Source organism: Oncorhynchus kisutch, linkage group LG20, assembly GCF_002021735.2.
Source record: "Oncorhynchus kisutch isolate 150728-3 linkage group LG20, Okis_V2, whole genome shotgun sequence".
Classification (NCBI taxonomy): domain Eukaryota; kingdom Metazoa; phylum Chordata; class Actinopteri; order Salmoniformes; family Salmonidae; genus Oncorhynchus; species Oncorhynchus kisutch.
In genome coordinates this window covers 42493373-42505767 of record NC_034193.2, presented here as the reverse complement: position 1 = coordinate 42505767, position 12395 = coordinate 42493373, and the positions used below count along the sequence as shown (strand labels likewise).

Below are 12395 nucleotides of genomic sequence, written 5' to 3'. Positions count from 1 at the left end.
CAACGTTGACGACTGTCTGGAGAGAGAGTGAGGTGTGGATAGAGAGAAGTGTAGAGAGAGAGGAGATAGATGGAGAGAGAGAAATAGATAGACAAAGACAGATAAGTGAGGTGAACCAAATAAAGCAGGGAATGAGAGATGAGGGAGAGAGAGAGATATGAAGAGAGAAAGAACAGAGCGGTGATCTCTGCCAGTCCCCTTGCTCTCAGCGATGTCCAGGTCCAATCTTATTGGATGAACCCCCAGCACCCACTAAACACATTAGCACACTCACTGATGAAATGAACACACACACAGGAGGAGATGAGTTAGCCAAGACTACACTACTGCTGCAGCTCTCCTGGCAGTATACTGAGAATAGAGGTGTGTGTGTGTGTGTGTGTGTGTGTGTGTGTGTGTGTGTGTGTGTGTGTGTGTGTGTGTGTGTGTGTGTGTGTGTGTGTGTGTGTGTGTGTGTGTGTGTGTGTGTGTGTGCGCCTGTGTGTGCGTGTGTGTGCCGACTGCAGTGGAGAAAAAAGACACAGAGACAGAGAGGGGGTAGAGAGTGAGAAAGAGAGAATGAGAAAGAGAGAGAGAAAGTGAGTGAGTGAGTGAGCGTGTTTCTGTGCATGTGTGTGTGTGTGTGAGAGAGCACTGGGTGCAGTGCAGGGCTGGTTTTGACAGCAGCCCAGTGTGTAAGGCAGATGAGTTATGCCACCACACTTATCTCTAAGGGAACAGCACAGTCTAGTGGCAGGAATGCAGAATAACACTAACAGACTGCAGGTGGAGATGAGCATCAAGTTAGAAAGAGAGCCTGCCCACCCTCTTTTTGCCATTATAAACTTTAATGGCGCTGCCCATGCTACAACAGGATTTGTGGAAAGTGCGGCCTCTATCCCTCTCTATGAGAGAAGCATTAGCAGACAGGTTAACTTGACATGGTGTCCCGTGTCCAGCAAGCCATTTTGATTTGCTCTGTTCCTCCCAGCCATTTGACAGAGTTTTTCTCAGTTGGCTTTCATTGATCAGACTGACTTCTAATCTGGTGACTGAGTGGCTCTTTTCGTATGCGTGTGGGAATATGTGTATGTGTTTGACTGTGTGTGTGTGTGTGTGTGTGTGTGTGTGTGTGTGTGTGTGTGTACCTGTCTGATAGGCTCTGGAACACGGTAGCGGCAGCAGGAGTGTGTGAGGCGCAGGGCCGTGTCCAGGCTGATCTTGTGGCCCACTGAAACATACACTGGTTTGGTACTGCTGTCAGAACTGCGCAGGGCCTAGAAAGAAAGAGGACGAAAAGGGATGGAGAGAGAGAGAGAGAGAGAGAGAGAGAGAGAGAGAGGAGAAACAGAGAGACAGACAGGGGAGAGGAGAGACTGTATGTTTAGAACTACTGATTACGTGTTTGTGTGCGATGCAGTGAAAGTGCGTGTGAGTCTTACCTTCCCCAGCACTTTTCCTGAGTCGCTAGTCAGAGGGAAGCTCTCTCCTCCCTTCTGCAATGAGGCAATCTGAGGAGGAGTGGAGTCAGACCATCATTTATGCACACTACTACTGTCAGTCTGTTCGCCTGTCCGTCCGAGTCTGACTTTCTCTCTGCCCCGGTCAACTGTAAGTGCTGTTATTGTGAAGTGGACACGTCTAGGAGCAACAACGGCTCAGCCACGAAGTGGTAGGCCACACAAGCTCACAGAACTTTACACGCTGAAGCGTGTTATAGTTATAGAGGCTGTTATAGCAGCAAAGGGGGACCAACTCCATATTAATGCCCTTGATTTTGGAATGAGATATTTGACAAGCAGATGTCCACATACTTTTGGTCATGTAGTGTAAATCTAATTTGAAGTGCATAGGATGGTGTGAGTCATCGGTACGTGAAAAACCACATAATGCCGTCTTCACTCGACCTTAAACTTGAAAGTAAAAAATCTGATATTTCACATATTGGATGATGCAGTGTTTATTTGAGAGAGGCTCTCAGATCCTGCAATCAGCTTGAGATACATTCAGATCAAAACGAACCATCTTCATCCCCAATGCCAAGTCTGATGCTGTAACAGGTGTCTCATTGGAGATGAGGGCTTGGCTTTAAACTAACGAAAGCTTTGATGTCTTATCCATTTCACTATAACTAATTATAATACAGGACAGGAGGATATGCCAGGTGAGGGGCCAGGTAGGGCCCAGGGCCCATCTGGTGGTATCTGGGAGAGCAGTGTGTCTGTCTGAGTCAGCCACCCTGGGCAGTAGGACATGAGACAGGCCAACCATCAATAACACAGTGGTTTGACTCAGTGCCAGAGAGGAAGAGGAGGAGGGAGGGGGAGAAAGAGTGCGTGAAGGGGTCTGGGAGAGAACTGGGAGAGGGAAAAATGATGATGGGATATTGAGAGACGGCAGTTGCAGAGAGAGGAGAGAGAGAAGGAGTGAAAGGAGCGAGAGAGAGAAGGAGTGAAAGGAGCGAGAGAGAGAGCTGGGAAATAGAGTGGAGCCCTAGAAAGAGAAGCAAAAAAAGGAGACAGAGACAGGAATTTCATCCACAGAGCAGCAGGCAGGGGCAGCAGCTGCCATGTGAATGGAATTTTGCCCCCATCCATCGAGCTCATCTCATTCAACAGGCCTCAGTGAGTCACTCCCTGGCAATGCACACAATAGAACCACTGATGCATAACACACACATATGTACACATGCACACACAACGGGAGAAGACCAGTGGCATGGCCATACAAACCTTTAGCCCATAATAAGACGCAGGGGGTAACAGGAACACAGAAATATGATGTCACCGTGACAACAGAGGCTCCATGATCACAGGAACTTCTAAAAACGCCTTCATGTTTAAACCCCATGAACAATTCACGTAAATTGTATTGCGATGTTTAAATTAACATTTTGCTGGGATTTGAATTGGGCGTCAGCGCAATGTTACGAAACCCTCGGACATAACGAAACCCCAGCGACACATTGGATGTCCGTGCGTATCTTTGACGTCTCCTTCACTCTGGACGTATGAACACAGATTCCCCTAATCTAATTTCGGGTGAGAGCAGTTGGAGGAACAAATATGACTCATGTTGCTTCGATGTGATTAATGAGCAAAAACAACTACACACATGGCAGTTTAACGCTACGCTTGTATATTGAAGTCAGAGAGGTCACATCTATCATTCTACAATCCGTAGTGAGTCATCATTTGAAAACAGAGCCTGACGCCAGTACCAAAGTCAAGATAAGAGGTGTTCTAATGTTTCATTTAAAATAACTGGAGCGTCGCTAGCTAAAAGCCCGAGGGAAATGTATCTGAACTGCTAAAAGCTACCTGATACCTTAATGAAAGACTAGCTAAGAGCCAACACTTTGGCTAACAGTAGCTAACTGACAGATACTGTATCAGTTTGCTCAGAAATCTCAGCCAATGCAATCCACACCGTGGCTACAGTAGTTCGGTTAGTGAGGCTTATGCTATCGTCTGTGAGACGCTAAGTGTCGCCCGAGAGAGATCTAATTAACTTGGGAGTCGCTACCGGTTTCTCTGGTCATAAACAGTGGAAACCTAATCTGAATCTAAACATAACAGCCGTTAGAGCTAAAGCAGAGCTGAGGGACATCAACTGTTTTTCACAAAGTGTTGTGTAAGATTAGTGCGCTACGCTAACATAGATGTGCGTCGTGGGCTCGGTTTGAGCTGCGGTTATTGGATGGTAATTGAGTTTTTAGGTTGTGGAGCCGTTTGGCATTTGATTTTTGGTGGCGTGTGTTCAGGGTACTGGCTAAACTACCATGGCCTTTTACGATGGAAATCTGTTAGCATTGTGGTCACATTAGTCATGTATGTATGTATGTATGTCTGTCATTCAAAATCAGAAGAGAGTGAATCCCTTACCTCTCTCATTACTATCACCTCTCCATCAGTCATTACAGACACCAAACCATCCCACTATATCACTGCTCTGATGCAAGCCTGAAGCATGCAATTCATTTCCTTAAAATTAAATTATTTGTAATTTTGGATTGGAATTTTCCACAACAAAACAAATTGCTTTAAAAAATATATAAACTCAGCAAAAAATGAAACGTTGCTTTTTCAGGACCCTGTCTTTCAAAGATGATTCCTAAAATTCCAAATAACTTCACAGATCTTCATTGTAAAGGGTTTAAACACTGTTTCCCATGCTTGTTCAATGAACCATAAACATTTAATGAACATGCACTTGTGGAACGGTCATTAAGACACTAACAGCTTACAGACAGTAGGCAATTAAGGTCACAGTAATGAAAACTTAGGACACTAAAGAAACCTTTCTACTGACTCTGAAAAACACCAAAAGAAAGATGCCCAGGGTCCCTGCTCATCTGCGTGAACGTGCCTTAGGCATGCTGCAAGGAGGCATGAGGACTGCAGATATGGCCAGGGCAATAAATTGCAATGTCTGTACTGTGAGACGCCTACGACAGTGCTACAGGGAGACAGGACGGACAGCTGATCGTCCTCGCAGTGGCAGACATCCGAACATCACACCTGCGGGACAGGTACAGGATGGCAACAATAACTGCCCGAGCTACACCAGGAACACACAATCCCTCCATCAGTGCTCAGACTGTCCACAATAGGCTGAGAGAGGCTGGACTGAGGGCTTGTAGGCCTGTTGTAAGGCAGGTCCTCACCAGACTTCACCGGCAACAACGTTGCCTATGGGCACAAACCCACCATAGCTGGACCAGACAGGACTGGCAAAAGGTGCTCTTCAATGACAAGTCACGGTTTTGTCTCACCAGGGGTGATGGTCGGATTAGCGTTTATTGTCGAAGGAATGAGCGTTACACCAAGGCCTGTACACTGGAGTGGGATCGATTTGGAGGTGGAGGGTCCGTCATGGTCTGGGGCGGTGTGTCACAGCATCATCAAACTGAGCTTGATGTCATTGCAGCCAATCTCAACACTGTGCGTTACAGGGAAGACATCCTCCTCCCTCATGTGGTACCCTTCCTGCAGGCTCATCCTGACATATGTGACAATGCCACCAGCCATACTGCTCGTTCTGTGCGTGATTTCCTGCAAGACAGGAATGTCAGTGTTCTGCCATGGCCAGCGAAGAGCCCGGAACTTAATCCCATTGAGCACGTCTGGGACCTGTTGGATCGGAGGGTGAGGGCTAGGGCCATTCCCCCCAGAAATGTCCGGGAACTTGCAGGTGCCTTGGTGGAAGAGTGGGGTAACATCTCACAGCAAGATCTGGCAAATCTGGTGAAGTCCATGAAGAGGAGATGCACTGCAATACTTAATGTAGCTGGTGGGTACACCAGATACGGACTGTTACTTTTTATTTTGACCCCCCCTTTGTTCAGGTACACATTTTTCAATTTCTGTTAGTCACATGTCTGTGGAACTTGTTCAGTTTATGTCTCAGTTGTTGAATCTGGCTATGTTCACACAAATATTCACACGTTAAGTTTGCTGAAAATAAATGCAGTTGACAGTGAGAGGATGTTTATTTTTTTGCTGAGTTTATATACTGTATTTTACCGGAGACTCCTCCCACCAGTATTCTCTTCAATAAGAGCTGGTTTACGGTTTTCACCAACAGGCTTTTGTTTTTGCTCGACTTGTATAATACAGTTCAAGCCACGGATACACTGGGGAGAGAAACTAACATCCCACAATAAAATATTACAATAGATCCAGGCAAGAAAACACACTACCTTAAAACATTTATCACAATAGAATGATGAATAATGCATTGTGCTCTCTGTACTCCAATTTCAACACAGCTACAGTATGACTAAGTGTGACAAATAGAGCACAAAGGTAGACAAGAGCCCACATGAATGATTCATGAATATTAAATTAACACTATAAAACTATAGGTAGGCCTATAATTATTTTGTATCAATGTATCAAAAATGTTGTTTGATACAGTCACAAGAAAAGGGACCACACCACCGAGGATGGTATGTGAAGTCTGTCAACAACAGAAGAGGAGAGGAAAAGCTTGACATTGGAGGTCAGACATTTTCTCAAATGCAGACCTACTGTAGGTAGGCTACAGTTTAGTAGTCCAATGTCAGTTGAGATCTCATTTGAGTGCTATCCATCAGAATGTGTTAACCAGTTGTTATTGTAAAAACAAAAGAACAAATTAAATATAACTAGCGACACTCCGCCCTTACAGGCATTAAATCATTGGAAATTAGTCATTTGATTCAATGCAATCCCCCCCCCCCCAAAAAAAGTGTTTATCTGTTCATCATTTTGGTCTCTACCAGTGTGAAATGTGAGCGGTGGAGCGCTCACCTGTGACTGGTGTTTCTCGTTCTTCTCCACACCCTGCACCTGCAGGAGGTTCTTGGCCACACCTATACAGGGAAGCCCTGACAGAACTCCCAGGTGACACGCCAGGCCAAACTCTGGAAAAAAGACAACCCCATATGTATAGTAGGGGACATGACTGTCACAATTAGCTGAAGTCTGAATTGTTATGCAAGTATGTAACATGCTACTGTTAGTAGTAAATAGTCAATGCTATTAGTAGACAGTATGTCGCCTGAGAATCCAGTCTCGGTCTCAGTTCGAATCAGTCTTAATTTGAGACCGAGATCGTCTGTTCCACTACTCACCTCTGTAGTGGAACAGACCATTCCCATCCACCAAGACCACCTGTTGGGGACAGATAAAGAGGCAACGGGTGAGAGATGGGCAAGTACAGAAAGAGGCAACGGGTTAGAGATGGGCAAGTACAGAAAGAGGCAACGGGTGAGAGATGGGCAAGTACAGAAAGAGGCAACGGGTGAGAGATGGGCAAGTACAGAAAGAGGCAACAGGTGAGAGATGGGCAAGTACAGAAAGAGGCAACGGGTGAAAGATGGGCAAGTACAGAAAGAGGCAACGGGTGAGAGATGGGCAAGTACAGAAAGAGGCAACGGGTGAGAGATGGGCAAGTACAGAAAGAGGCAACGGGTGAGAGATGGGCAAGTACAGAAAGAGGCAACGGGTGAGAGATGGGCAAGTACAGAAAGAGGCAACGGGTGAGAGATGGGCAAGTACAGAAAGAGGCAACGGGTGAGAGATGGGCAAGTACAGAAAGAGGCAACGGGTGAGAGATGGGCAAGTACAGAAAGAGGCAACGGGTGAGAGATGGGCAAGTACAGAAAGAGGCAACGGGTGAAAGATGGGCAAGTACAGAAAGAGGCAACGGGTTAGAGATGGGCAAGTACAGAAAGAGGCAACGGGTGAGAGATGGGCAAGTACAGAAAGAGGCAACGGGTGAGAGATGGGCAAGTACAGAAAGAGGCAACGGGTGAGAGATGGGCAAGTACAGAAAGACGCAACGGGTGAGAGATGCGCAAGTACAGAAAGAGGCAACGGGTGAGAGATGGGCAAGTCTCAAAGCAGCTCTCTGCTGTCCCTTGTACTTATACAGCATGAGGTCTTTCTACAGGCTAACAAAAGAAGAGTTTTCACAAGATTTTGTTGGATGGATGTATTGAATGTTTTGAACTGTGCCAACAGCCCTTTCACTGATTTCTTACAGTGCCAAGGTGGTTGTACAGGCATACTTCTGCTGTGAATCATAAGTCATGTAGAAAGAATTTGAGGAGCTGTACATAAAGCAGCAGGGAATGGTCTGTCAGTGTCCATTGGTAAATGTCAGTGATAAATCCACGAGGGCAACGTGCATGTGTTAGGCAGATGTGTTTTGTGTGGGAGGGGTGTGGACAGGGACCCGACTTGAGGTGGGAGTGAGTGATTTGTGTGGGCTGTGACTAACACAGGAGAGTGGAAAGGTATGGATGATACAGAGCTGACTTATGGACACACATAGTGGGAGAGGAAGATAGAGGGTATTGGATAGCTGAAAAGAAAGGCATTAACACACAGAGATGTATCGCCCTGAGGTGAACAGTTAAACAGTTGGACACAGCAAACCGACAACATCAATGAAACTGTACTAACCTTAAGTCTCAACAGAATTCACATAGTATAAGACATGTCAGAGTGACATTTAGTTTCAACTAAATTGAGACATTAGGGTTCTCTGAGTATAACAGCAACTAAGTCAGTTAAACTGTAACATCTCCAATGCCAAAGTGGCCAGACCCTGACCTGAGGTAGCAGGCTGGGCTGGGTCGTCTCCAGGCGCTGCAGGGCCTCCAGCAGATAGGGGGTCTCCCTGAAGGCCAGGAACCCTGAGATGTAGGGGGCGGTCAGGGTCACCATCTGACTGTCCTCATACAGCAGCTGGTAGTGGACACAGGGAACAGACATCAGAGAACACCGGTATAAACGTATGCCTGTGTTATATCTAATACAGTGCCTTCAGAAAGTATTCATCCTCCTCAACTCATTCCACATTTTGTGGTGTTACAGCCGGAATTCAAAATAGATTAAATATATATATATATATTTTTATCACCCATTTACACACAATGCCCCATAATGACAAATTGAAAACATGTTATTAGAAATATGAAGTACAGAAATATCTAATTTCCTTAAGTATTCACACCCAAGACTTTGTAGAAGCACCTTTGGCAGCGATTACAGCTGTGAGTCTTTCTGGGTAAGTCTCTAAGAGCTTTCCACACCTGGATTGTGCAACATTTGCCCATTACTCTTTAAAAAAGGATTCAAGCTCTGTTAAATTGGTTGTTGATCATTGCTAGACAACCATTTGCAGGTCTTGCCATAGATTTTCAAGCAGATTTAAGTCAAAATTGTAACTCGGTCACTCAGGAACATTCATTGCCTCCTTGGTAAGCAACTCCAGTGTAGATTTGGCCATGTGTTTTAGGTTATTGTCCTGCTGCCAGATGAATTAATCTCCCAGTGTCTGGTGGAAGGCAGACTGAACCAGGTTTTCCTCTTGGATTGTGTCTGTGTTTGGCTTCACTCCATTGATTTTGTATCCTGAAAAACTCCCCAGTCCTTAACAATTACAAGCATAGACATAACATGATGCAGCCACCACTATGCTTGAAAATAGACCTGACTGCCCTCGACCAGCGCAAAAACATCCTGTGGTGGACTGCAATAGCATCAAATAGTCCCCGCGATATGCAACTGTTCAGGGAAGTCAGGAACCAATACACGCAGTCAGTCAGGAAAGGAAAGGTCAGCTTTTACAAGCAGAAATTTGCATCCTGTAGCTCTAACTCCAAAAAGTTCTGGGACACTGTAAAGTCCATGGAGAACAAGAGCACCACCAGCTTCACAAGGTACATCTGGAATGCATTTCAATTAACAGGTGTGCCTTGTTCAAAGTTAATTTGTGGAATTTCTTTCCTTAAATGTGTTTGAGACAATCAGATCTGTTGTGACAAGGTATGGTGGTATACAGAATAAGGATATTTGGTAAAAGACCAAGTCCATATAATGGCAAGAACAGCTCAAATAAGCAAAGAGAAACAACTTTCCATCATTACTTTAAGACATGAAGGTCAGTCAATACGGTCGCAAAAACCATCAAGCGCTATGATGAAACTGGCTCTCATGAGGACCGCCACAGGAACGGAAGACCCAGAGTTACCTCTGCTGCAGAGGATAAGTTCATTACAGTTACCACCAGCCTCAGAAATTGCAGACCAAATAAATGCTTCACAGAGTTCAAGTAACAGATACATCTCAACATCAACTGTTCAAAGGAGATTGCGTGAATCAGGCCTTCATGGTCGAATTGCTGAAACCACTACTAAAGGACACAAATAAGAAGAGACTAGCTGGGGCCAAGAAACAAGATCAATGGACATTAGACCGGTGGAAATCTATCCTTTGGTCTGATGAATCCAAATCTGATATTTTTGGTTCCAACCACCGTGTCTTGATGATCTCAGCATGTGTGGCTCCCACTGTGAAGCATGCAGGAGGAGGTGTGATGGTGCTTTGCTGGTGACACTGTCAGTGATTTATTTAGAATTCAAGGCACACTTAACCAGCATGCCTACCACAGCATTCTGCAGCGATAAGCCATCCCATCTGCTTTGCGCTTAGTGGGACTATAATTTGTTTTTCAACAAGACAGTGACCCAAAACACACCTCCAGGCTGTGTAAGGGCTATTTGACCAAGGAGAGTGATGGAGTGCTGCATCAGATGACCTGGCCTCCACAATCACCCAACCTCAACCCAGTTGAGATGGTTTGGGATGATTTGGACCGCAGAGTGAAGGAAAAGCAGTCAACACGTGCTCAGCATATGTGGGAAATCCTTCAAAACTTAGAAAAGCATTTCTCATGAAGCTGGTTGAAAGAATGCCAAGAGTGTGCAAAGCTGTCATTAAGGCAAGGGGTGGATACTTTGAAGAAACTAAAATCTAAAATATATTTTGATTGGTTTAACACTTGTATGTGTTACTACACTACATGTGTTATTTCATAGTTTAAAAAAAAATATATATATATTTTTTCTCTCCAATTCCGTGGTATCCAATTGGTAGTAGTTACAGTCTTGTCCCATCGCTACAACTCCCGTACGGACTCGGGAGAGGCGAAGGTCGAGAGCCATGCGTCCTCCGAAACACAACCCAACGAAGCTGCACTGCTTCTTGACACAATGCACATCCAACCCGGAAGCGAGCCACACCAATGTGTCAGAGGAAACACCGTACACCTGGCGACCTGGTCAGCGTGCACTGCGCCCGGCCCGCGCGATGAGACAAGGATATCCCTTCCGGCCAAATCCTGCCTTACCCGGACGACGCTGGGCCAATTGTGCACCCCCCCATGGGGCTCCCGGTCGCGGCCGGCTACGACAGAGCCTGGGCTCGAACCCAGAATCTCTGGTGGCACAGCTAGCACTACGATGCAGTGCCTTAGACCACTGCGAGAGCACCCGGGAGGCCCGTTATTTCATAGTTTTGATGTCTTCACTATTATTCTACAATGTGGAAAATAGAAAAAATTAAGATAAACCCTTGAATAAGTAGGTGTGTCCAAACTTTTTGACTGGTACTAAACAAAGAAAGAGAAACTCTTGTGCACAGTAGTGTGTCTAGGTCCAGGTGCTGGATTTGTCAGAAACTAGCATTAAAAAACAAGAGTATATACTGCACTCTGAAAAAAGACAGGTGACTGACCTTGACTTAAGTGCTTACGTTCATGTCACTGCAAATATGAAAAATAAATAAGCACTGAAGTCAGGCTCGGTCACCTGTCGTTTTCAGTGTGCGGGTTTTCCTTTTTAAAAATATAAATATGTCATTTCCCAGAACTATCCCTTTAAAGGCGTACTGATTCTGGTACAAAACATAACGGCTCAGGTCTTTTACTCTTGAGAGTAAGAGACCTGAGTCTGTGTTAGATGTCAATACTGTACTGCCTACTCGTTGTTAAAAGGAGATGTGATTGATCAAATGTTATTTCCTCTTTTGCATGTGTGGTCTTTCTAGATTTCTCTGAGAGCCTTTTGTTTAACCCAGAATATCTTTCCACTGACCTGCACAACTCTCGCTACAGTGTAGCTGGCTTACCCATGTAAGCCAAACCAGGCAACTATGCTGATCATGAGGTTCAATAAACCTCTATATTTTTTTTTAGAAAAGGATAGAAGGACTGCAAAATGGATTAATTCACTCTCAGAAATCTTAGTTTGCCACTGAAAAACTATCTGGGCATTTTAACAAAGTTGGCTCAAAGTTCAATTTTTTGTTAATCATTGAACAGAGATCTTATACCTTGGTCCCTTGCAATGGATCCACTGGAGCTGACAGTATCTACCTGAAGTCGATGACAAGGTCTTTGGGATTTTGCGACTTGTCATTCTTTTGCGACTTGTCAGGTTAGACAGAGTTATTTTATTAAAAAGAAAATCTAGTGTGCAAGTCAACCAAAAGATTTATACAGGCTCCTGAGTCATGGATTTTTTTAAACTGTTAAATTAGGCATTTTAATTGACTTGGTAATGTAATAAATAATACCTCTATTTATTGATTGATGGAGACGTTTTGCTGTATTTATGTCCCCAGGGATGACATGTGGAGAGAGTTAGTCTGTGTTGTTTTTGGTTCATTCTTGAATTACAGTGGTTTTGGGCATGGGGTTGATATTGAGCCTCGGCCTAAAAAAGGCGGGCTGAGGTCCGGGCTGCCAGTTGCCCATCCTTGCTCTACACCTTAATAAGCATCTCAACAATAGGTGGGCTTGATAAAATTCCATTATATAATTTGTGCAAACAATCCTTCAAAAACACACAGAGGATACACTTCTTAACAAATTATTCAGAGAACAAAATACTCATATTGATATAAACTCAGCAAAAAAGAAACGCCCTCAAACTTAAGTTTCAGCAAACTTAACGTGTAAATATTTGTATGAACATAACAAGTTCCACAGACATGTGGCTAACAGAAATTGAATAATGTGTCCCTGAACAAAGGGGGGGGGGGGGGGGGGTCATGTCAGGATGAGCCTGCAGGAAGGGTACC

The 12395-nt window shown here is 44.8% G+C and overlaps 1 protein-coding gene across 2 annotated transcripts in view; it reads right to left on the bottom strand.

Moving 5' to 3' along the window:
- The window catches only part of LOC109865880 (endonuclease V), a 50403-nt gene that overhangs the window by 27638 nt on the left and 10370 nt on the right, over nt 1-12395 (bottom strand). For both annotated transcript variants that reach the window (XM_020454371.2, XM_020454372.2), the window contains exons 3-7: nt 8082-8216; nt 6596-6635; nt 6273-6385; nt 1422-1490; nt 1128-1256 (exon numbers count right to left, since the gene is read on the bottom strand). In XM_020454371.2, the coding sequence (XP_020309960.2) occupies nt 1128-1256; nt 1422-1490; nt 6273-6385; nt 6596-6635; nt 8082-8216 (486 nt within the window). The remainder of the gene's footprint in view (nt 1-1127; nt 1257-1421; nt 1491-6272; nt 6386-6595; nt 6636-8081; nt 8217-12395) is intronic.